The sequence below is a fragment of the Oryzias latipes genome, chromosome 11, assembly GCF_053564925.1.
Source record: "Oryzias latipes strain Hd-rR chromosome 11, Olatipes_Hd-rR_3.1".
Taxonomy (NCBI): domain Eukaryota; kingdom Metazoa; phylum Chordata; class Actinopteri; order Beloniformes; family Adrianichthyidae; genus Oryzias; species Oryzias latipes.
The window spans coordinates 19,837,866-19,862,420 of NC_136247.1; the positions used below are offsets into that span (position 1 = coordinate 19,837,866).

The window sequence follows — 24,555 nt, forward strand, 5'->3', positions numbered from 1 at the left end:
ACAGAGGATGTTTGCACAAGGGTCCATTCCAACGTTTGGCAAAGAACACAGGCAGGTTTTGCTGCCCCCCCAGCCTAGAGAGAAGAAAGTTTTCATACACTCCGTAGACTGTATACAGCTACGTTCACTGCGGTCATGTGACATGCGTTCTTGCTAAATGGAGGTTCTCGAAACCCCATTAAGCCCATGGTGTTCAAACTGGATGAACAGGGAGTTGCTTCTTCTTTTTATTTTTCCACTGTCTACTATTGCATGTCCACCACATACAGGTGGGGCGAAATATTGAAGCGGTGCAAATCTTGCGAATCTTCTGGCTTTTTCTTTCACAGCTCCAGTCCGATATATGAAAGACTTGGTGTCATGTAATTTTGGCCGGGCACAAGTTGCAAATATTAATTTCTCTTTCATGATCAATTTTCAAACAGTTGGCACTTCCATGACTTAAAAAGGATGCCATCCATACATCACTACCAGATTTAAATTTGTCAAAGTCATGGTTTACTTTCCAATGCATGTTTTATACATAGAGCTTGAAAGCACTCGTACAAATGTGCGTAGTTATATGTGTAAACACAAGAATTTTGAACAGTGAAGCCCAAAACGTGCATTTAAGTGCAATTTACATGGACTTTTACTGAAAGTGACCGCTTAAACATGCGTCGCCGAGGGCGGGGTGAACATAGTTTAAGAGAACTGTATTGAATGATTGTGACGTCACACAGGGGAACCTTCCTGACTACACCAACCAAATGAAGTCAACTCAGTTGCTGTTTTTTTGCTATATGGCAGCCGCCATGTTGAAGCCCGATGTCGTCAGTAAGCAGTGATTGGTCTGAGTTGGTCTGAGTCAACGTTTGTATGGCAACCAATCAGGAATGAGCTTGTTGGAAGTCCACACCCCTAACACTTGAAAGCGGGTCAGGAGAATGTCAATCAAACATTTCGAACATGGTTGGTCAGCAGGCACCACCTACTTTGATTGAGGCATCTGATTTGTCAGTTCATAACTTAAATAACTGCACTACAGAAAAAATATTTTAAAAAATTAGGATTTCTCTATTGGATTTTGGCTTCTTGGAGACAGCAGGTACTACTTGTTTGGAACGTGAGGGGGGAGGAGTCCTTCACTCTAGTTCTCACATAAAGTCAATGGTACACTCAGAGCCAACTGTGGCAATTGTTTTCTTAAAGATGTCTCTGGAAATCCTCATTTGGGAAATAAATGAGCGATAATGATGAATGAACAGAGATCTACGATAGATCCCCGAGGGACACACAGGGTCAAACACAGTAGATAATTGGTGAGTATACTGCACTCCTGGCATTAACTCAAAATCTCTGTTTGGGCCTCACGCCAAGCAAGATCTGCTGCCAGAGATGGACAGTCCAGTATGGGTTACTCATTCTGTTTCAGTGTGGTTGTTTGTGAAGAAGCAGCAGTGAGGGGGTGACTCCAAGTCAATGGAAACTGCTTACAATGCATTAAGACCCCCTCTGCTCTTCCTCACCATCTTTTGATCCCCACTGCAGGAGCCCCCCACTCCCGCATAATCCATCTATGCACTTCAGCAAACCCCCCCCCCCCCCCCCCCCTCTTCCTCCTGAGACCTCATTGGGCGTTCTTCAGATATAAACACAAGTGTTCATTTCAAGGCCACGGTTTGGCCGGAATGCACATCACAACTTCTCCTCCTTCCCCCTCCTCCTTGCCCTCTCTCTCTCTCGTTTTTGTCTCTTTAACTCTGATAGCGCGCGGACGGAGCGCGTCGTTGCCATGACATCCGCCTGCCGGAGCCGGCGCACCGGTTAAATAGACGGCCCCTCTCCCAATTCCAATGTGTAATGTGCACAGACCAGCATGCTGGAGGGCGCCGGCTCTGATTGGTACCCGCTCGTGACTCTCCTGTCCCGGGAGGAGACGCTCACCGTCGTCAGCTGTTAGAGGGCATTCTCGGTTACACCTGGAAAATACATGGAGCCGCGCGCGCCCCGGCGATTGCTTCACCTTGCTCTCTCGTAAGCTCATTGGATCCGGGATGTGAAAAGCCTACGTTCCTGGATTAAAGGGGTTGCTGAATGAATGAAAATGTCCCGGGACTCGATCGGACACTCCCGGCTTTTGTTGGCGCGGCGGCGGACGCACGGTGCGCAGATCCCCCCGGTTCATTCCCACTAGCTGCTCGGCTGTGTCCTCGCTGCATCCCACCTTTCAAGCTCCCCGTGTGGATAGGATGACTTCCTGGCTCCGCTCATACGGCAGCGTCCCTCTGTGTGTCCTCCTCGCCTGCATGGTTTGGTGCGCAGAAGCTTCAAGTACCGGTGAGTTCGGGTCCCTTACATAAATCACTGCACAATCAGCTTTTCATGTGATCATCAGGGGTTTTATTAAAGAAATTATTACTATACACCAACAATCGAAACTATTAGACCTCACCTTACAATGGTGTAAAAACCCAGATTGCCATACCTCCTAAACAAATTACTGTAGTCAAGAAAAAAAGACGCACAAATCTGTATAACTGCTGTAATCTGAGCCAATCCTTTCCAAACCTGACAAAACTACGGAACCAGTTCTTGCTTTTGCCTTTAAGTCAGTCACAGTTTTCCCTCAGTCATTCACCTGCACACCTTGAAAACTGCTTATAAGAGATGGGGAATTCCCAAACTTTTCTCTCCTGCACCGTTAAATCACACTGACCTTTTGTTTCAGCCATCAATCTAAGCAAAACTGAAATGGGTCACCATATCCTGCTGCTGTATGACAGGTCAGACTTTTATTTGGGTCAGACAGACATGATAATGGACCTATTAGGGATGCAAAGACCTGCAACCATTCTCTGTACATTCCAACCCAGTGAATCTGCTCCAAAAACCTGGATTTGCTTCAATCACTTTAATATAGCAGGCATATTTCAGCAGTCTGCTTGTGTGTAGGTAGCTTTCACTGATTAAGTAATACTCAGAAATCCTTGGTGTGTGTGGGAGATGATCTGTTTCACCTTCCCAAAAAAATCTCTGTTCCCACAGCTAATCAGTGTAGGATGCTAAGTGGTTCATCAAACACTGGGCATAAAATCTTTAATATCCACATCCTGCACAGCTAATGAGCAATGGCACTTTCTTTCATATGCTAATCACGGATCCCCATTGTCGTCTGCCTGCAGGTGCCAGTGTGTGTTGGTCACCCAGCGTCACCTCCTGCTCAGATTGCCTCAGACGGGGACCACAATGCGCCTGGTGTTTCAAGGAGGTAGGAATGTGTCCGCATATGTGTGCAAAAAAAAAAAAAGTTAGAAAGGAAAGCACAACAGTGGGAACGTGGCAGACTTACAGCAGCATTCCTCAGATGACACGCACCAAAGCGTGCATGGCATCCACAGACGAGAATATAATGTCTATGGTCGAGGTTGGTGGTTTGCATCAAGACCTGTGTGTGAATGTTTCCCTGCTGAGCCACTCTTTCTGCGTGTTTGTTTGTCCGAATCTGTCCTTTCAGCCTGCATGTCCATCTGTCTTTTGAAGAGCTCACCTCTGAATCACACTTTGTTGATGTTTTAAGGCATCCTGGAGCATGCCAGCACACCCTCAAACACACAAACATAAAAAAAAAAGAGAAAAGAAAAAACAGAAAAAAAACATGATAGAAAATTGTGTAACTTCCAGAAAAAAAATGTTTATCTCATTTATTTCTTAAGAATTTTTGAACATTTTTGAGAAACGTTTGAAAACTGAGGACACACAAAAAGTTTGTGTTACCACCATTCAGGTGCTTTCCCACCTTGCTAACTCTGCTGATGTCATCTCAAAGGGCTGGGTTTTAGTGGCTCGGGATTTCAATCGTCTCTGAAATTTTTTAAACACACACAAACTCACAGTCATGCTTGGAAAAGCACTGAAAACAAAGCAGTCTCAGTGCTGGTGATTATGCACGTTCACTGAGGCTGTTAATGTTCAGTGACTGGAGAAGGAAGGAGGGGGTAAGGAAGGGGAGTCCCAGAAAAGCTGTCTGTGTTAGGAGTTATTACAGGGCAGGTTATTACCAGAGGATGACTAAAAATAAAAATAAATCGCTTTCAGGTTGAGGTGACGTTCATTCAGTCATGTAGAGTGTGCTCTGTTGATCTGAAACGAATATAAGTGTCACATGTTTCCGAAATTTTTGTACTTTTCATTATGCTATACAATCCCAGTTTAGGATAAAAAATATCTTGACTTCATTCCAACTCTTTAAGGCATGAGACTCTTCCTGAAGCAGCTGAGAGTAAGCTAAAGCTTGAGAGAGACATTTGACGGAAAGGTTTCAGTTTTCTTCCTGGGAAAGTAAAAGTTAAGACTCCCTCCTGGGATATCTGGACAGCGGATTTGGGTTTAGTAAACACAAACCCTCTTCTGCATGAGTAACATTCAAATCAAATAATAGAACAACCAGGTTTCTGATGTCAGTGTCAATCCATCACAAAGCCAAACAAAAAACAAGCCAACAGAAAATGAAACCAAAGGGAGCAACAGTGAAAGTGGTTTCAGTTGCAGATGACAAGCCAGGTGGTTTCTAACCGGGAGCTGTATCTTTTTCAGAGTCCAAAACCTCAAATTTGATTTGGCTGATACCAATTAACTGCTTTTCGTGCCCACTTTTTATATTACAGATTGTCCACCTGACCTGGATCTTTTTTTAGTCAACCTGCTTTAGATTTGCTCCAGAGAGTTTGATTTCACCCTAAATTAAAATATTTCAGCAGCAAAAGAGCAATTCATTCTATGTTATGTCAATTCTGACCAACAGGCGACATCCCACATTGTTGACGTGATGGGTCAAAAGGTCCATAAACGTCTTTGTTTTCCTCGTCTGAGCTGGCATCTGTCTTAAAACTATGTCTGGATAGTTCCAATGTTGCATGCCGTTTTTTTACCATGTTAGGTTGGGGCTGTAAGGGGCTGTAAGCTGGTGGGAGAGCCTGTAAACAGAGAGGGATTGCTATGTCCTAGAAAACCCAGAAAACTACACATATTTTGATTTTAGGCTAAAATTGGTTAAATCCTAATCAAAAGACCTCTGGGAACGCTTTTAGAATAGATCAACAGATGATTGATCTCTTGATCTGTAGGACTTTCTAGACAAGGTGGGGCCAAGCCATCGCTGTGATCTGCCAGGAAACCTGCAGAAGAGAGGCTGTGGACCAGAATTCCTGGAGCTGTCTGAGATCAAGGTGGAGGTCGGCAGGCTCACCAGGACACAAGTGTCTCCGCAGCACATAAGCATCACTCTCAGACCAGGTGAAGGCCCCTGCGATTCAAAATGTTTTCATGCATCCAGCACCCATGCAACAACTATTTTTCAGTTTTAGAGCAGGGACAAATGTAACTAATAAAATTGTGTGGGTACGTCTCTTCTTAGGTTCAGAGGCCAGTTTCATTGTAGCTGTGACGCAGTTGGAGCGATATCCTGTGGACTTGTACTACCTGGTGGATGTGTCAGCCTCCATGCAGGAAAACCTTGATCACGTAAATGTTACATTTTCGTATTAAGTCAAAGTTCTGCAGTCTGTAATTATCTGTAACTGATGATTATTAGAACAAATTTCAGAATGAACCAAAGAGGTACACTCTCTTTCTCATCTTTCCTGTTGTGTTCTTGTGCATCCTGGATCTCTCCCTATCTGTAATGTAGTTGAAGACGGTGGGTGTGGCCTTGTCTCTTCGTATGATGCAGCACACCTCAGACCTTTGGCTGGGTTTTGGCTCGTTTGTGGATAAACCTGTGTCACCTTACATCAATGTACACCCTTCTAAGATCAACAACCCCTGCAGGTAAGAGGTTGGTTAAAGACGCACTCCAATAAACATTATGTTTTTGGTGTTATTAACATGTTTTTGTCATATTGTTTTGATGATAGAGGGCATATATAAGGGAAATTAAGCTAAATATTACATTTCTAAGTATTTCTTTCTTCAAATCATAAATCAGGAGCAGATAAAAAAATGCAGTTTAAAAAAGCTTGTAGTTGTTAAGTACAAACTACAATCATCAGGTCACAAGCTTCCTGCTCCGCTCCATTCTGATGCATCCAATTGCAAATAGATCCATGTACGTCTTTATTTTACTCGTCTGAGCTGGAATCAGGAACTAAACTGTATGGCTGGATAGCTACAAGATTGCTCACCCTGTGAGGGACTGTAAGCTAGCGGGAGAGAGTGTAAACAAAGGAATGATGGAAAATGAGCGCAGGCTTACTCTGCAACAACAGTCCAGCCCTCTTTTATTATTTGGATACATGAAAAACACATGTAGTATATTTTCTATCTTTTTTGCACTTTACAATTTAAAAAAAATTCTCAGATGTTTTTAAGATACAAAAAATATTAATGTATTAAAAAAAAGAGGAAGTGACAAGGTAGAGATGGTCTTGTGTGGTCAACATAAACTTGGATGCTAGGACAGCATTATGAATACGAGATGTGCATGTAAAGCAGTGCAGCAGCTCTGCATTCCTGACTGTTGCAGCTTAAAACATAAGACTGTTTTGCGTTTCTCGCCAGCGATTATGAGATCCGCTGTCGCCCGGCCCACGGTTTCCACCACGTTCTCAGCATGACTGGGAATATGAGCGAGTTCACGCGTACGATCAAGCGCCAGCGCATCTCTGGTAACATGGACACACCTGAAGGAGGGCTGGACGCCATGCTGCAAGCTGCTGTCTGCCAGGTGAATGGGGCCTTCAGTGTTGTGTCTGCATGACACTGAGAAGGGCTTTTGTTCAGGGACAATGGGTGAACTCTGACTCAGCATTGAACGTTATCTCTGCAATAGCATTAAGCAGAAGACATCAGTGTGGAAGTATGGCACACAAACAGTCACAAATGCTTACACTGGGGCTGAGTCACGCCATGTAAGGGGGCACGAAGCAACCAGTTTTCAGGGAAACATCATGGTGGTCATCAAGGCCAGAAATAGATTCTCCATTAGCTACTTATAAGCTTTCCTCAATTGCTCACGCATTTGCTCTTATTTTCTCACACGGTCTCTGCAGAGGTTAAAGACATAAAGGAGACACTGTCAGCTCGTGGGATTTTAGCTGTTTTAAATTGTTTCTTCTTTACAGAAAAATGTGAACATAACGGCAATAGATCTGATTCCGATGACTGAAAAGTTTGACACTGCATTTTTCTTTTACCGCACTCATAAAACTTCAAAATGGGAAGCATATGGAGTCCTGTGAAAAAGGTCCTGTTAGTTATCAAGCTCCCTATGTTAAGTCCAAAAAAAATCATCAGCACTTTACTTAGACTGAGAGTTTTTAAGAAAAGTTTGAGATGAACGACAAACAGCCTGTCATGCCATTTCATTATTTTTTTACTGTAGGGTATTTACATGTGTGATATTGCAATCCAGTGGGAAAAACTTACATATAACTGTTGTTTTTTTAATCATAACACACTACATAGATAGGTACATACCTTGTTAGCCAACGACACACGTTAGGCCTTCGTCACAACTGCCCTTATGGATGGATATGGGCTCTCTGCGGTGTACATGTACAGGGCACGCAGACTGTCCGCATCCGAGACACAGGCACGTCATACAGATTTTCCTTTTTTCCACCCCCTTAAGTCCTGTGTGCTGTGCAAAGGGCCCTTTAGGGCTGTTCAGGTAAGTGTGCGCTCCTTGCCTGCAGCCTGACTGTTACATATTAGGAAATTAGAGTGTAGTTTGTGCGGGCATCCTACAGGTGTCTTATAGGTGTGTGCAGCATTTGTTTACGGTCAGGGAGGAGCCAGTACCTTACCACCAGCTGAAGTGCTACGTAAAAGGGCATCACACAACAGCATTACTCGTAGGTCATAATTGCGTGTAACTTACAATATTCCTATGCTACGTACACAACAGGCATGTGATGTGTGTTCAAGAATGAGCCAAAGGAAGATTCTTGAAGGCGCTTTTAGCATACAGTGTTCACACTAGACTGTCGCATACTAGCATATGTCCCTACAGTTGGAAGAGGTTTGATGCAAAATGTTGTGAATCTTGCGCCAGACTTTTTCTTTCACTGCTCTATTGCGATTTATGAGAGACTTGGTGCCATAGAATTACGGTAAGACACAAAACGCAATTATTAATTCATCATCCATGATCACTTTGCAAACAGTTGCCACTTCAGAAAATAACAAAGGATGCTGACCATACATCACTAGCAAACCCGAGACTATTATTGGTCAAAGTTCAACTGGTTTAGCTTTCAATGTGCATTCAATGGCCTCGTGTCTTGTACTTAGAGGCCCAAACTAGACTCAAAAACGTGTGTGGTGACGTGTGTAGCGATGTGTGAATGCGAAACGTTTTGAATGTAGAAGCCCAAAATTTGCATTTACGTGCATTAACACAGATTTCTGATTGAATTTAGTCTCTTGATAGCACATTTTTGAGCCTGGTGTGAACGTAGTATGACAAATACTTTATAATCTGCTTATCACACACACAACTGTCATACATTTCCTTTTTATGACAACTCTTAAGGTGGCCGTATAAAACTCAAGGGAACTGCAGAACACACCTGCGTTCCTTTGTAGATGTCGAACCCTCCACAGGCCCGAGCACCCCAAAAACCCACAGCAGTTTCATGGGTCAACCTGAGTGCATGTGATTATGGCATAAAAAAAAGTAGAGTCTTTGCAGCAAATGTCCACATAGTGTGTTGGTTCAAGCACAAATTCTATCTGGAGCAATTCACATGTGTGCTAATTCAAATTAAAACGAAAAACTGTTGTGAAATTGTTGCTTTATTGTCCTAAAGACTTAGGAGCTAACACACCATACCTAAATGTGACTTTTCTATCAAGGATGCAGTTGGTTGGCGATCTGAAGCAAAGCGTCTGCTGCTCCTAATGACTGACCAGCCCTCTCACCTCGCCCTGGACAGCCGGCTGGCAGGGATTGTTGTGCCACATGATGGCCTTTGTCACTTGGAAAACAATGTTTACACAGGAAGCACAAAGATGGTGAGGAGTGAGAAGTAGTTTCAAGATTAAGAGTAGATTGACACATATCTCATCGTTGGGTTTTCTCCTTTATAGGATCATCCCAGTTTGGGACAGTTGTCTGAAAAGCTGCTTGAAAACCATATCTACTCTGTCTTCGCTGTGGATAAACAGCGGTACCAGTGGTATGAGGTAATCTGTCCCTCAGATGCAACCCTTGAACAGATAGTTTTACCTGATGATCCACATTCCAGTGTAACTAAAGTTAAAGTCCCATTAGTTGTCATGCTACGGAGCCCCTAAAGAGACATAGACGTAAGAAGTAAAAAAAGATTTGTACTGGTTTCTCTTGCGCACAAGAAAGTATCTGTGCACACCAGAAAATAAATGGTCATCTGCATATAGGAGACCTTTTCAGTAAGTCATCTGAAAATGACATTATGTGAACTTACTAACTTTTATTTTACCTTCAGACTCGCCTACAAAGACATCGTGGCTTTGCTTGTCCAGCGTCACCATTATGTCATCTCTGAATGTGACCTAAAACAAGTTCTAAAGTCTTTGGTTTGACACTTTTTGGTGCACGAGAAACCAGTACTATTTCTTTTTACGTTTATGTCCCTGTAGGGGTTCCATATCACACATTTGGATGTGTGAAATTATGTTCTGCATTTGACCCATCCCCTGGACGGAGCAGTGTTTTAATCCAGCTCCTTGCTGAGTGTCAAGCAGGCAGGCATTGGGTCCCACCAATCATGGATTTTTAACTCACAACCTTCCACTGTCAGGGTGGATACTCTAGTTTAAGGCCACTAAGTTGCTTACTATTCTTTAAATTCATGTGTTTGTTCCTCTAGGAGCTGGTGCGCCTACTTCCTGGTTCCTACTTGGGAAAGTTAAGCCTCCGTCAAGCACCAAGCCTGGTAGATCTGGTGGTGGATGCATATAAGGTAAGAATATAAGGTATTCTCCCTGTCCTATTGTGTTCCCCTTAGTAAAAGGAATCCTCCAATCAGTTGTGGCAACACAGTTGAACCTTTTCTTTTTACTTATTCCTTTTGCAGCCTTTTTAGTACCATCAGATTAGCAGACAGAGCTCCAGAATTCAATTGAATTTTTTAGCCCAATATTACAACAACAGACATCTAGACTCAAATATGTTAAATTTCTGTGCACGTTTTGTGGTACAACAACACACTTTTTACATCACAGAGAGTTCAACAACCATTACATGAGGTTTTTGAACAATTCAAACAGAAAAACATGGATGAGGACAAGAGGCTAAGGAGGGGTAAGCTTCAGCGTGCTTTTGTGTGCGTGAGACCTTGGGTTAGTTCAGTTGGCAGCAGTCTGCGACTATAATCTTGCCTCCGGCAAAGTGCTCCATTGTTTGCCTTGTGAATCTGCCGAATCCTCAGATTGGGGCATGCATCTACACACATATGTGCACACAAACACACACACACACACACAAACAGAGTCCAAACAGAAGCTGCCATTGTAGCAGTATCAGATCCCCAAGGAAACCATGTGTCCTAATCATGGACGGAGACAAAGATTCTATTTTTGGCTCCACCCCCTCTTACCCATAAACCCCCTGGTATTTGTAAAAGAAGAGTAGGCACAAAGAAAGGAAGTGCTTTCTAGTGATGTTGATGATTGAGCTGCTTTTAGAGAATTTAATCTAAGTCTACCTCAAAATCAGATTAAACTGGACGTTTTAGTGTCATGTAAAGCTAAAATTTAATTCCCCCTCTTTCTTTTGTCCCGCTCAGAGGCTGCTGTCAGAGGTGTTGGTGTCTGTGTCAGTGGAGGACAAAGCAGTCAGCAGATACTGGGTCTCTGTGTCTCCTCTGTGTCCCGATGGATCCACGCCTAAAGGCTGGAGCTGCACAGGAGTGCAGCCAAACCAGACGGTGAGCACTCCTACAGAGTATCAGTTTGTAGAAATTCAATCAAGAGAACTTTTACTTACAGAGAGGTTTCTTAGCCTTTTTTCTCCGTTTCGGATTGTTTGGACGTGCAAGAACACACCTACACAAGCACATTACCTAAAGCTTTCATGACAGAGAAGATTTGTTAAATAATCCAAGTTGAGCGGATTATTGCCTGTATTTAACAGGAAAACATTTCCATGTGATTCCGTGATCTTTTTTGTCCTCAAACCTTTGCCTTGCCTAATATGACTCTCCATCCAAACAAATGAGACATTTGATTTATAACGAAAATAACCTTAAAGACCGACCTGGAGGAAAATTGTGTTTTTGTGGCATTTTTCTCATGATGGAGAAAACATAATTAAACTTAAAATTGCATTTCTTTATTCAATTGTAAACCAGGAGCAGACGAAACAATGCTGTTTGTAAAAGGTTCTATTTGTTAGTAAACACGTTGGGCGGCCCACAAGCTTTCTGCTCCGCTCCATTGCTATGGATTCACTTGTGGACAAATAAATCAATGTATGTCTTTTTTTTCCCTCGTCTGAGCTGGAATCTGGCTCTAAACTTCTCAAAAATTTCTCGCCATTTTTGTTTCACTGCGGATGTTAGGTTGAGTTGTGGGGGGGCTGTGAGATTGTGGGAGAGCACGTAAACAGATGGATGACAGGAAGTACAGGCGGGCTTACTCAGCACCAACAGTCCAGCCCACAGCTCAGAGGCAAATTTTTAATGAACTACTGCCGCTCTGTAGAAACTATGTCCTAGATCATTTGGGCTAAAAATGGGATAATCATTTATAAAAGACCACTGGAAACACTTTAAAATAGAGCAAATGAGGATTAAAGTGGGTTTTTAAAAGTGTTTGTTGTGACTATTTGCTCTGCATGATTAAATATTTCAATTTGAAGGAAAACATAAAAGCACTTGGCTATAAATACATGTAGATGTAGATACACTAGATATGAATACACTGGGAATTGTAGCTTTGGTTTCTCTATTTCACATTCATAAATGTGCTGACATTCTCTTTTCTGTAACCTTTGTGTGATCCTTCTTAAACTCCAAGACACTAAATCATTGCTCTGTAATTGTTTCATTGTGGTGAGAGACAAACGCTCAATCCTTTAATCCTTGGATGGATTAAACTGAATTATGGAAAGAAGTTTTCCGCAGTGGTGATAAATATCAGGAAAAGGTCTTGTTGTGCACAGTTTTCCACATCAATAGGATAATTATTCATGCTGAGTCACTCCAACTATTTAGAACTATTTAGATTTTGCCTATGTACTGTTTAAAATTGAGGTATCGATGTTGTAACCAGGCAAAGAGATGCCATTCATTTACTGTCATTCCTGCAAACAAACAAAGGTTTGAACAGAAAAAGTAAATACTTTCAGTAATGTAGCATCCATCAACATACGATAGAAATTTACCAACTCAAATCCAAATTTAAATATGCCAGATGAGGACAAAAATATAGGGTAACTTTTTCAAACAGCATTTTTTTAATTCACAATGATTTGAATAAAGAAATACACAAAGCGCAAATTTGAGCGTGTTCTCCATCTTGAGAAAATTACTACAAGAACATGTTAAAAACACCAAAACACAATTTTTAAAGAATTTACTGTCCAGAAAGTGTTCTGTCAATGCGAAGCTAAAAATACTGCCCTGTTTTTGTCATGCAGGTCTACTTTAATATCACCATCGGTCAACACTCCTGTGCTGATGATGGCAAAGATGAAGACGTGAGGGTGATCGTTCGCCCTGTGGGTTACAACGAGTCGACGGTTGTTAGGATCCGTTCCAAATGTCACTGCCGATGCGGAACAACAGGGCATTGCCATGAAGACGAACAGTTGCCCTGTCAAGGGCCTCAAGATGGTGCAAAGCAGGAGCATCTTCTGCATGACAACACAGATCCAAGCAGGAGCTGTAGAGCGAGCGGTGCAGATGTGGACTGCAGTGGGCGGGGAATGTGTGTGTGTGGGAGCTGTGTGTGTGACCAAGTTAGACTTGGGACTATACAAGGGAAATATTGTGAAATAGATGACTTCTCCTGTCCATACAAAGGGGGACTAATCTGTGCAGGTAGGGAAAACCCTAATACATCAAAACTAGTTTGTAATAATGAGACTTTTGAAAATTGTTAACACCTGTAAACTAATTTCCCCCTTTTTCCATCTGTCCTTAAGGTCAAGGTGTGTGTGTTTTGGGACAGTGTGTCTGCGAGGATGGGTGGAGCGGTGATGACTGTGGCTGTCCCCTCTCCACAATTACCTGCTTTTCAAATGGTTTACTCTGCAATGGGCAGGGCAAGTGTGTATGTGGAAAGTGTGTGTGTGACGAACCTCAACGGCATGGAGACTTCTGTGAGAAATGTCCTACTTGTCAAAGCACATGGCAATCTTACTGGTACATGAGAAATTCAAATCTTGACATGAAATTAACATGAAAGTCAAGATCTTACCCTTGATTCACTGTGAATGTTTTCTTTTGTTTTTGTTTTTTAGTAAAAGTGGGACTTGCCTACATTCTTTTGGACTCTCGCAAAAAGAGGTGTCAATGGTCAGCTACATGGATAATGCATCAGGTAATCTGAGCCCAACTTTGCTTGATGATAATATGCTTCAATGTGACAAACCCATCATAACCCATTGGTCTTCTTCCTTCCTTCATAGGTTAATTGGCATCTCAAAATTGCCCATAGGTGTAATTGTGTGACCCTGCAACAGACAGGTGTTCAAAGTGTACCCCACCTTGTTCAGTAGCTGGGTTGGCTCCAGCAGCGGGATCCAGTGGGTTCTCAAGATAGATGAATATAAATGTTTCTGTTGTTTGTGTGAAAAAGCAGAGAAGACACAATGATGACATTGTAATTGTTGTTTATCTAAACACAAATGCACAATTTATCAATGTTTCAATCATATTCTAGAGTTGTAATTTGAAAAACTGACACGTAGTGAAAAAGTCGCTGATTTGGAAAACCTTCTAGTAGAGGATTTTTTGTTTTGTTTATATAAGTCTTAAAAGTTGTTCACCCCCAAAAATACTACAATTTAGGAAAAAAGAGATAAATTAAGTTACTCCAAAACATTAATTGTCTTATCTTGCTGAACTTACACTAAATTCAAATATTGTTTAGGCTTTATGTCATCCTACTTACATACATCCATCTTCAGAACCTGCTGAATTCTGGGGTTGCTGGAGCCTATCCCAGCTACACTTGCATAAGGGGGGGGGTACACCCTACATAGGTCATCAGTCTGTTACAGGGCCACACAATAACACACACTCACATGCACACATAGTGGCACTTTAGCCATTTAGCTATTCCACCTATGAAGCATGTTTTTGGACTGTGTGAGAAAGTGGCCGGAGAAAACCGACACATGCACCAGGAGAACACACAAACTCCACACAAAAAGGACCCAGCCAGGATTCGAGGCAGGGATTTCTCACTGTGAAACTTTATGTCATCCTACATGGCATTTTTTTCAAGTTATACGTCGCTCCCGAGTACGAGTCGCAGCACCAGAAAAAATGCATAAAAGAGAATTATGCATGAGTATGCATTAGTATTAGTAATTAAGTCACACTGGAGTATATGTTGAACTTTTGGTAGAAAGGTGTGATGCTATTGAAAAAGATTTGCCAAGCCCAATGTAACGCTGCTTTCACATCAAATTTTCATCAACGAACACATCACATTTGCTGCTCATTGGTTGTCCAAAAATGTGATCACAAACGTTATCGGTTGCGAAACAAACGCTAAAGGGCAACAGGTTGTTAGCGGGAAAATAAAGAATATGTGAGCCAATATTTATTAATCAAAAATCATATATAAATTGCTCCTGAGTATAGGTTGCACCCCCAGCCAAACTATGCAAAAAAAAAATTAAAATAAATGATAAAATAAAATGACTTATCCTCCAAAAAATTTGGTACATATGATAATTTGTTTAAATCCATTTTAGAAGACTCTGCCTTCATTAGGGTCTTGGCAGACCAAGTTTCATAATAACACAAGACTATAGTGTAACACACCTGTGCACACATGCTGTTCTAGTGGCACTTTATTGCTTGCAAAGCTGCACAACTTGTTGTCTTTGAGTCAGTAAGCCAGGTATCACAGTTACAGCTGTGTTTCCCATTTACCTTCAGTTCCAGCTTGATTTCTTCATTTTTTACAAACACACACACCTAAGCTGAATCCCAGCTGAGTCACTCCTGGACTGGATGACACACACACAAACGCGCACACACAGCACTGCACGTCCAAGAGTTACAGTTTTTAACCCTCCTTCCAAATTTTTGAACAGCACTTCTCATTGTGCACAGCCCTCCCAGCACCCAACGGGACACTCTTCCTGCTCACACCCACTCCTCCCCTGGTGCAGCAGGAGCCAGGTCCCCATGGTAACCACGTTAGAAAATGTCAAAGCCTTCTTTGGGCTCTTTGTTTTGACCAATCAGCCCGTCATCCGCACATGCTCACCAGCAGATACACAGCCAGCTGTGTTCAGCATAACTGGCAAAACAACCACTGGCTGCACTCTCCATGTGTGCTACTCTGGCTGAAATTACTTTTCGTATTAGTAGTTAAAAATGTTTAAAAAATATGTGTACTTTTCATCAAAGTATTGCATTTTTTCCTTATTCTCTTTCTTCAGAATTAGGATTTAGCTTGAAAGCATTACATTAAATATGGAAATTCCACTTCTGACATTTTGGAAGTTGAAGACACAAACTTTCTAAAGTTTTTTTTTTTTTTATCAGAGAAATACGGTGGCCCTAAATCATTTTGATTTACTTAGTATTTCAATGTATATTTTACTTAATTGTTTTTTGATGTTTAAATGTAATTTTTTTTTTTTTATTACTGTTTATTTTGCTATTTTAATTGTTGTTGTGATCTTAAATATGTTTTTGCATTAAGTGATTTGTTAGTCTAATTTGGACTTCTGGGCCACCGTAGAAAAATGACTTTTGATGGAATTATTCTTTCCAGAAAAGGTCCTACACTTTTTTTTAAAGAGTTTCTGTCTCCTCTTTCCATCGTTATCTGCTTCATTCTTTTGTAAAATGACAAAAGGACTTTTAAAATGACGAACCAAGTTCGCCTTTTAAGCAAACATTAAAACTAAGGAATTCATGGGGATGTCATTCTTCTTTCTCTTTCGGCTTTTCCCATCAGGGGTCGCCACAGCGAATCATCGTTTTCCACCTCACTCTATCATGGACATCTTCTACCCTAACATTAGCCAACTTCATGTCCTCTGTTAAGACATCCATATATCTCCTCTTAGGCCGTCCTCTGGCCCTTCTGCCAGGCAGTTCCATCTCCAACATCCTTCTACCAATATATCCACTATCCCTCCTCTGAACATGTCCAAACCATCTCAGTCTGGCTTCTCTGACTTTGTCGCTAACACAGGCAACATGAGCCGTCCCTCTGATGTACTCGTTCCTTATCCTGTCTAACCTGGTCACTCCTAAGGAGAACCTCAACATCTTCATCTCCGCTACCTCCATCTCAGCCTCTTGTCTCTGTCTCACTGCTACCGTCTCTAACCCATTCATGGGGATGTCATTAAGTGATGAAATAAAAGTTAGATTACTTATTAAATAAATAATTAAAGTGTCCAAGGGTCTTTGGAGACTTTTTGTTTATCTATTCATCTTCAGCACCCATTGACTCCATTTCGGGATCACAGGGTTGCTGGAGCCTATCCTAACAACCGTTGGGAGTTTAACTAGCATGTTTTGATTACAGTGGAGCAATGATATATTTTTTAATTGTTCATTCTTTTAATATTATTTTATCTATTTAATCTCTAACCTTCAGTTATTTTCTGTTTTGTAAACAAACACATCTCATTTTTGGAACAACTGTTGTCCATTTTTTTGTTGAGAATCTCTTTTGGTCTCCACAGAGTTTCATTTCTGTGCTAATGTGTGTCCACAGAGTCCGCCAGCAGCGGTCAGCTGGTGAGAACTTTCCTCAGCGTCTGCGCGCTGACAGTGCTGTGTGGCCTGATGGTGGTGGCCGTGTCCCGGCTGCTGCTGCTGAAAAGGGGACGGTCCCAGGGGGTCTCCGAGGACGGGGGCTATCGTTGCACTGGAAAGGTGATCTCTCACATGTCATTCGTGGACAAAAGTGAAAAGGGAAAAGAGGGGGGAAATGTCCCTGGAGGCTGCAGTAACATGAGGGGAAAGCGTCATTGTTGAGCATATTTATGGTAATGAAGACCGTTCAGTGAAATGCGTCTGCCCTTGGAGGGACAGCTGCTTTTTACATTTCCTCTTAACTCCCTGATCGCTATCAGCAGTTTTTCTGATTTTTTGACCTTTTAATGACATGCAGCAACTCTGAGAAGGAAATGTGGATAGAAATGTCTTGTTCTGGTGATGTGCATTTTAGAACCCCTTAACATACTAGTTCTTCTTTTTATACGGTTTAATTGACCTTTAAGATAACAAGCACAAATAATTGGTTTATCAGTTGCTATGTATTTGTAACAGCTGGTTAAGCCACAACCAGGGAGGATTTTGAAATTTATCAAGTGTGCTCGTTTTAAGAGGGACCTTTGCTGTTATTAGTGATCTCCAATTTTGACACTGGAAAATTTTCTGCTGTTTTTCCATCAGGAAGTCATTTTGCCAGCCTTATTTGAGACCTTCAGTTCATATTTCTAGGTTTCTGACCACTTACTTAATTGTTTTTAGGCCAAAAGTGTAGATTTTTAGCATATGTGTTAGTGTTACAACCCAGTCCAGGGCATAAAGAATGAAACATTAATCAATGACTCAATAACTACATAGACCCTACAAATTAAAGTAATTTGGGATTTATTTAGCAAAAAAAGCAATTGTTAACACAAAAATACCAAATTTTTCAAGGACCAGAGGATGCTCAGTATTTGAATGTTGCTTTGGACATCCTTACCCCATCAGGTGCTCTGGACAATTAGGCACAAATCTTTCCACCAAAGATGGCAGATGGAAGACCGAAAAAACAGAGACAAAAAATACAATCCAAAAGCATAAAAAACAGAATCATGGACTCAGCCGTAACATCAGTTTCTCTAAAAAAATAAAAAAGTTGTTTTAGCATTAAATTAGTCTTTAGACTTTCTTGAACTCAAGTCCTTGAAAAAATTCATTCTTCCCTGCAAGATCAACCCTTCCTCTGGGTTTAAAGACCCACTCCAGTTATTTTTTAATCTATTTTAAAAGTTTTCCCATTGGTCTTGTAATTGTGATAATGTAACTTTTGGCTTGAATGAAATAAAAACTGTTGTTTTCTTGGACATAAATTCTGTAGAGCAGAAAAGGTTTATTAGAAATTTGCCTCTGAGTTGTGGGTGGTACTGTTTACATGCAGCAACTCCACCCCCCTTCCCCTCCCTGTTGCTGAGAGCTCTCTGTTTGGACGCTCTCCCACTAGCTTACAGCCCCTCACACCCTCAGCAAATACAGCAAACCATATTGGAGTTATCCAGCCGTACAGTTTTGATCCAGATTCCAGCTCAGACGCGGAAAACTAAGATGGACATAGATCTATTTGTCTACAAGTGGATGCATCAGAATGGAGCGGAGCAGGGAGCTTGTGTCCAGCCCATTGTAGCTTCTACGTCACAACTGCAAGCTTTTTCAAATGGAATTACCTTCAACTGTTCCTTATTCACAATGATTTGAATAAAGAAATAGTCAGAAATGCAATTTTAAACCTAAATTTCTTTTATATTGTCCTTAATGAGAAAAATCCCACAATAACATGTTAAAAACACTATTTTCATCGGCGTGGGTCTTCAAACTGATGCTCCAGTATGGATGAAGTGACAGTGGCAGCATTCTCCTTTCCTTTTTTTAGTCTCACACTGTCAGTTGAGCTGGTGCTCTTTACAATCCTGAGGAATCAAAAAGTAAACGAACTGCTTTTCACATGGAAGGATTTTCCGATATGAGATTAGTTTCTTTTTATTTATGAGATTTAACCTTCTGCAGCCTAAGAAATGGCAAAAGAAATAAGAGTGAGAGAATTTCTGATATATTTTTTAAAAACATGGATACCCTGAGGGGAGCAGTGAGCCGCAGACACAGCCAGGCTCAGGAACCATTTGGTGGTTTAGCCGCACCAATCCAACCCCTTAATGCTGAGTGTCAAGCATTGTCCCATTTTTGGAGTCTTTGGTATCACTCGGCTGTTGATTTGCACTCACGACTTTCTAGTCTCACGGTGAACACTCTAGCACAAGGCCATTAAGCTGCTTTACTTGTTTGGAGATTTCAGGATTTGTGCTGATTATTCTGCTTGTTTCTCTTTCTTCAGGATCTATCATACATTCCTACGACCAATGAGAAAACGGTAACCTACAGGAGAGACCGCCCACCCGACCATCCTTTGGAGATGCACATTCAGGTTCCGAAAATGGCCTTTGGTGACCCCTGGCAGTGCTGAGGAGGTCTTCTAACATTTAAAAGAAGCCAGCAGATATGCACAAGAGGGGAGCTGAGTTGCAAACTTGCTTTTGAGTTCCTGGCACATCAACAAAAAAATGCACACAGAGATTGTGATAAAAAAAAAAAAAAAAAACAAAGCTGCGGAACGTCCACAGAATTGTGAAAATAAGTGACTAACTTTGGCCAGTATTGCGGAAACCGAGAAGAAACAAAGAGCACAAGTCCTGCACCTCTTTCTCCTCTGTAGGAGCAAGCGCGCTACAATTTCTACAGGGTAAAGGATGGTTGTTCTTCTTTTTTAGCAGCAGTTACTGTTGTAACAACAGTAAATTGCATATGTGTGTGTGTGTGAGAGAGAAAGAATGAAGTCTGTGCTTTTTTATTTATATTTTAGTGAACACACTACAATTGATGGTATCATTTTAGTGAGAGGGGTCACGCTCCCACTGCACCATCTCTCTCTGTCTTAGTCTGCCCCCTTGTGGTCAAGGTAACGAATGGCATTCTCTCTTGAATATTACACAATAATGACCTCAATCAATTTTCAGGACACACCTGTGATTCCATATGCTTTCAATATCGTCTCTTCTAGTAATCTAAATCTTCATTGTTTTAATACTTTTATTTGCTTTGTGTGGTTTGAAGAATTTACATTACTTTTACTTTTTTTTTTACTGTAATGACAATAATATGAAGACTTGCACTTAATAATGCATCATACTGCTGAAAGTGGGGGGTGTCGCAGCAGAGAGCTGTGACAGTGTATGGTGTATTAGCTACTTAGAAGAAAATCATTCAAACACTGGAATAACAAAGACTGGGATTTGTGTTTTTGAGTTTCAAAATACGCACATTCAATCAAATGTATAACCAAACTCCAAATATTGTGACGTCTGCAGATTCCGAAGATTACAGCTAGTGTTTTTTTTTTTCTTAACAATTGTCGCACACTTAAAGAAATGGTCAGAACCCTTTGAACATTGTGCATGGCATGGATGGACATTTTAGCGCGCTTGATCCTTCTCTTTTTGATTCTTTGTGTTAATCGGTGCTGTTTTCGGCACTTGCTGCTCTACTTTACTGTAAGTTGGAAACACTAATGATTATTTATTTTGGATTCTTTTCGTGAGTTTGGTTGTTGATAAGATTAAAATTCCTAATTTATAAAAGACAGCTAATGTGGTTGGAAATATGAAGAACCACAAGAATTACTCAGCAATAAGGTAGCTTATGATCATCTCATTTAACTTGGTACTGAATTTGGATTTATGAAGGCACTTTTTAAAATATGTTTGCTGTAATTTAATGTGACTCTTCTTAATAACTGGTTTCGTTTCAATAAAAATGTCAGATTTTTAAAAAATATTATATGAGTCCTCAGATCTTTACTTTTACCACAACATAAATTAGAAATATGGCAAAAAATGACAACATTTAAATATTAGAGGAGACTGGAGCTGGTTGTCACAAGACTTATTCTAGAAACCGTGGTGTATTTTTGATATGTTAGTCTTCATAGCTTATTCATTTGCACTTCCAAATTTGTCACAAACATTAAGATGATGGCACAAGTTCACATTTTCACTTTGTTTTTGTGTTAACATCTTGTGGGTTATTAGTAGGAATGCAACTATTCACTTTCCCCACAATGCGGTTAAAACCTTGATTTTGAGGTTTTGTTTTGGTTAAATATATGATTTGTGTCTTACAAAACAACAACAAAAAATAAAAATCAGAAAAATCTTCTTTTGAATTTTAAGAAGAGAATAACAATGAGGAAAAACCTTTTAGGTGGCTCACACTAAACATGGTATAATTTAATAAAACTCTACTAAAATCTTCTTAAATCGATTGTGGACGTTGGAATGTTGGTCCACTCCTCTTCACTTGTCTTCAAGGATATTGGCAGGAACTGGAACACACTGTCGTTTACGTCGATCCAAATTATCCCAAACACGCTCAATGTCCGGTAATTATGCTGTCCATGCAAGAACTGGGATGTTTTTTGCTTCCAGAGAATTGTGTAGGGATCCTTGCAGCATGGAGCTTTGCATTTCATGCCCATTTATGTTCAAAGTTAACATATTTATGACGAAGAAAACAATATAGCACATTCAAGTTCTTATGACATGTTCAACATATGCCACTTGTTCACGTTATGTTGCAAAATTGGGGGCTGTTCTTGGATTTATGGGACATCAATTTGCCTCAGGCTCGTGTTGTGGTATTTGTGTGCATTCAAAATGTCGTCAATGAAATGCATCTGTGTTCTTTACCCATATCATGCGCCACCCCATACCATAACTCCACCGCCACCATGGGAAATAATCGACAACCTGATCATCTCTATATGACGTAGATGTGCTGCACTGCTACCTGATATGGGTAAAAAAAACAACAACTAAAATTCATTCCCATGAAATAATATTCAGATATAGATTTATCCTGTTGTATTTTAATGCACCACAGTTACAGTTTTAATTATTAAGAAGCCATGCGTGAAATTATGCTCAGAATAAATAACCAAATTAATTAGTTTCAACTGTATTGTTTATTTTAACAAGACTCTCCAAAAAGCTTCAAATTACAAATGAGGTATAAGAAGGCAGTGTTCACAGACTAAAATGAAACTAGCTTTAAAGTGCCGTTTGTAATTGCTTTAAAAAAATCCAAATAGAGCAATGTTTTTATGAAGTTCCCAGTATGATCTGCAATTATTCCCCTGCTCTTTGTGTCTCGGATCCCTGCGCGCGCTCGTTCTCGTGCGCTCCCGGAGACTGGCTCGGGCTCCCGGAGCCGCTGATGTCCGTGTCGCTGTTGACGCTCTTCAGTCCCGGTTCCCCGCCATCCTCCGAGCCTTCCGCCGTGTGCGTCCTGACGTGCTTGTTGAGGTGGTCGGAGCGCATGAACCGTTTGTGGCACACGGAGCATTCAAAGCGCTTCTCTCCGGTGTGCGTGCGCAGGTGCCGCTGGAGCTCGTCGGAGCGCGTGAAGCGTTTCCCGCAGAAAAGCCAGTTGCAGACAAACGGTCGCTCCCCAGTGTGCCAGCGAAGGTGGGCCTTCAGGTGGGAAGTCTTTCCGTAGACTTTACCGCAGCCGGGGATGTGGCAGCTGTGCACTCCCCTCCGTCGAGGACTCGAGCCCCCCTGTCCAAGTCTGTCTGCCTCCTGACAGTTGGGGCAGTCGCACGTGGCCTTACCGGAGTGCCTCCGAGAGGAGAGTCGAGAGTTTGCAGGCAAAGAAACCATCGGGCTTGCTGTCAGAGCCGGGGCTGCCGCTGCTGCAGGCTCCGAGTAAGGGGATGGGACAGGTGTCCTGAAGTCGTCGAACAGGTGTTGCGCGGCGGGCAGCAGGTGCTGAGGAGCGCTGGGGCTGAAGGCAGAGCTGTAGTCGCTGCTGTATCCGCTCAGAGGGGACGATAACCCGGCTGGGTTCGGTGGGTCCACCCAGGTGGGCCCCATGTCCCACCAAGCTGAAGAGACGCTCTCTCCAACAGGTTTCAACCACGAATCATATGGATGCATCCTTTGATATATTCCAGTTATGCTCTCCGCGTGGGAGGGAAATTTGGTCAGAAACATTGTGCGCTGAGCGTGCGCCGATTCAAGCACGCTGTCTGAAGGCGGCACGGGGGTTTGGTACATGGAAAAGTCGTTGCATGAAGAGGAGGTAGCTGTCACCGAGAAAGCGGAGGTCTCTGTCATGCCATTACTCCTGGAGGTCCCAGAAGAAACTCCGAGTGAGGTGGGGCAGGTATTGAAAAAGCTGTTGCCTTGAACATGTCCCTTCCACGGGTAGAACCCTTTGCTGAGTCCCGGAGCTTCATCTGAAGGAGAAGGAGCGTAAGAAAGCGTGGGCTCACCGATTCTGCTGCAGGTGGCAGCCAGCATGGCCAGCGGATTACTACTGCTCGCCCGCGGTTCTTCCTGAGGATAACACAAGCACTTTTAGTCATGGATGAGGGCGTGCGTAAATGCGCACAAACATTAATTGTTTAAATCTACTTTTGGGTTAAGCTGGCGTGCGTAAATGCGCACAAACATTAATTGTTTTAATAAAAGTTACAAAGGAGAAAAACAATTTTTAAAATTCAACCGAATAATTTATTCTTTAAAATGAGCTTTCTGTCTGTGTTAAACTTACCCCCAGCAGAGCAGCCATGTACTGTCTAGTGATGCAGCAAACGGTGGAAGTGTGTTTGTGTGTCCTTTGTGCGCACTCTCGGGGACTGCATGCAATCAGTGTGCCTCCTGTCTCACTCCTTTGGTAGTTGTAGCTTCTTCGTGACTTTGAAGTGCCGCTGAGCATCTGATGACCAATCAGAAACCAGACCAGACTGTCTCCAAACGTCTGCGCTCGAGGTCATCATAAATTTTAAACGTCAGGACCAGCTAAAGTGGCATTTAAGGGGGATAATGTAAGAAGTTCAAGACGAAAAAGAGAGGCCATGTTCAAAGCTGATGAAATAAGAACTAAAGAATGTGGCATGGTTTGTAAAATTATTTTTTCACATGCACATGTTATTTAATCCCAGAAAAAGGTCAAATGTTGGCTGAATGTTACAGACTGTTTTCCTTTTCGGTTACTTTAATGTCACAAACAGGCACCACAGGGCTTCTGTTTGTCCCCTTAAATGAGTTTTTCATGTAAATAGGGTCAATTCAAACTTTTAAACCAGGAAAAGGCTTGGAAGTTCGGACGCAAGCTGGCCGGATGTGTCAGAATGTGTTTGAAGTGTTGTCTGATGTATTTGCTGGTGTTGTGAGGTCAAGGATAGGATTCTGATAGATGGGGGTCTGCTCCTCCCCTGTCCCTGGGGCGCTTCCTTCCCTCCAGGGTGACACCGCCACTGCCTCTGCGATTCCATTTCTCCAACACGAGACTAATGTCTTCTTGAGAATCAATCTGTTTCTGTGTCGCGATGATTCTGTAGAGCAACTTTAACGGCAGTCAAGCTCAGACATGTAGGCAGGAGGGGGTTTCACGCCTGTAAACTCAAGTACAGGTACTTTGGCTGATGCAGGATCTCAGAATTAAATAAACAAAAAGAAAAGGTGATACAACAATGACCAATCAGTTTTTTAAACATATAAATCACTTTTTAAATCATGTCAATAAAAATCAAAAAATCATTTGATTCCTTCATCTAATACAGTATATATTTTTAAGACATTTG

General features: G+C 41.8%; 2 protein-coding genes across 2 annotated transcripts; one reads left to right on the forward strand and one right to left on the reverse strand.

The window, feature by feature from the left end:
- The first annotated feature begins 1,658 nt into the window (after nucleotides 1-1,658).
- On the forward strand, nucleotides 1,659-20,744 carry itgb8 (integrin, beta 8). Its single transcript, XM_011480816.4, has 15 exons — nucleotides 1,659-2,319; nucleotides 3,165-3,250; nucleotides 5,106-5,274; nucleotides 5,396-5,502; nucleotides 5,669-5,808; nucleotides 6,538-6,703; nucleotides 8,836-8,994; nucleotides 9,070-9,165; nucleotides 9,831-9,923; nucleotides 10,749-10,889; nucleotides 12,602-13,004; nucleotides 13,109-13,328; nucleotides 13,427-13,506; nucleotides 16,882-17,042; nucleotides 19,249-20,744. The coding sequence occupies exons 1-15, from the start codon at nucleotides 2,232-2,234 to the stop codon at nucleotides 19,375-19,377; spliced, it is 2,238 nt and encodes a 745-aa protein (XP_011479118.1). The 5' UTR covers nucleotides 1,659-2,231; the 3' UTR covers nucleotides 19,378-20,744.
- A 1,167-nt stretch (nucleotides 20,745-21,911) lies between these two features.
- sp8a (sp8 transcription factor a) lies at nucleotides 21,912-23,773 on the reverse strand. Its single transcript, XM_004073817.5, has 2 exons — nucleotides 23,523-23,773; nucleotides 21,912-23,305 (listed from the first exon to the last, which is right to left on the reverse strand). Exons 1-2 carry the CDS (start codon nucleotides 23,685-23,687, stop codon nucleotides 22,094-22,096), a joined length of 1,377 nt encoding a protein of 458 aa, XP_004073865.2. The 5' UTR covers nucleotides 23,688-23,773; the 3' UTR covers nucleotides 21,912-22,093.
- Nucleotides 23,774-24,555: the final 782 nt, after the last annotated feature.

Excerpts from the sequence above, each read along its gene's own strand:
- itgb8 (XM_011480816.4), top strand. The coding sequence starts at position 2,232 with ATGACTTCCTGGCTCCGCTCATACGGCAGCGTCCCTCTGTGTGTCCTC. Across the intron at positions 2,320-3,164 it reads CGCAGAAGCTTCAAGTACCG|GTGCCAGTGTGTGTTGGTCA; the intron begins GTGAGTTCGGGT and ends GTCTGCCTGCAG. Across the intron at positions 8,995-9,069 it reads ACACAGGAAGCACAAAGATG|GATCATCCCAGTTTGGGACA; the intron begins GTGAGGAGTGAG and ends TCTCCTTTATAG.
- sp8a (XM_004073817.5), bottom strand. The coding sequence starts at position 23,687 with ATGCTCAGCGGCACTTCAAAGTCACGAAGAAGCTACAACTACCAAAGG. Across the intron at positions 23,306-23,522 it reads ACATGGCTGCTCTGCTGGGG|GAAGAACCGCGGGCGAGCAG; the intron begins GTAAGTTTAACA and ends TGTTATCCTCAG.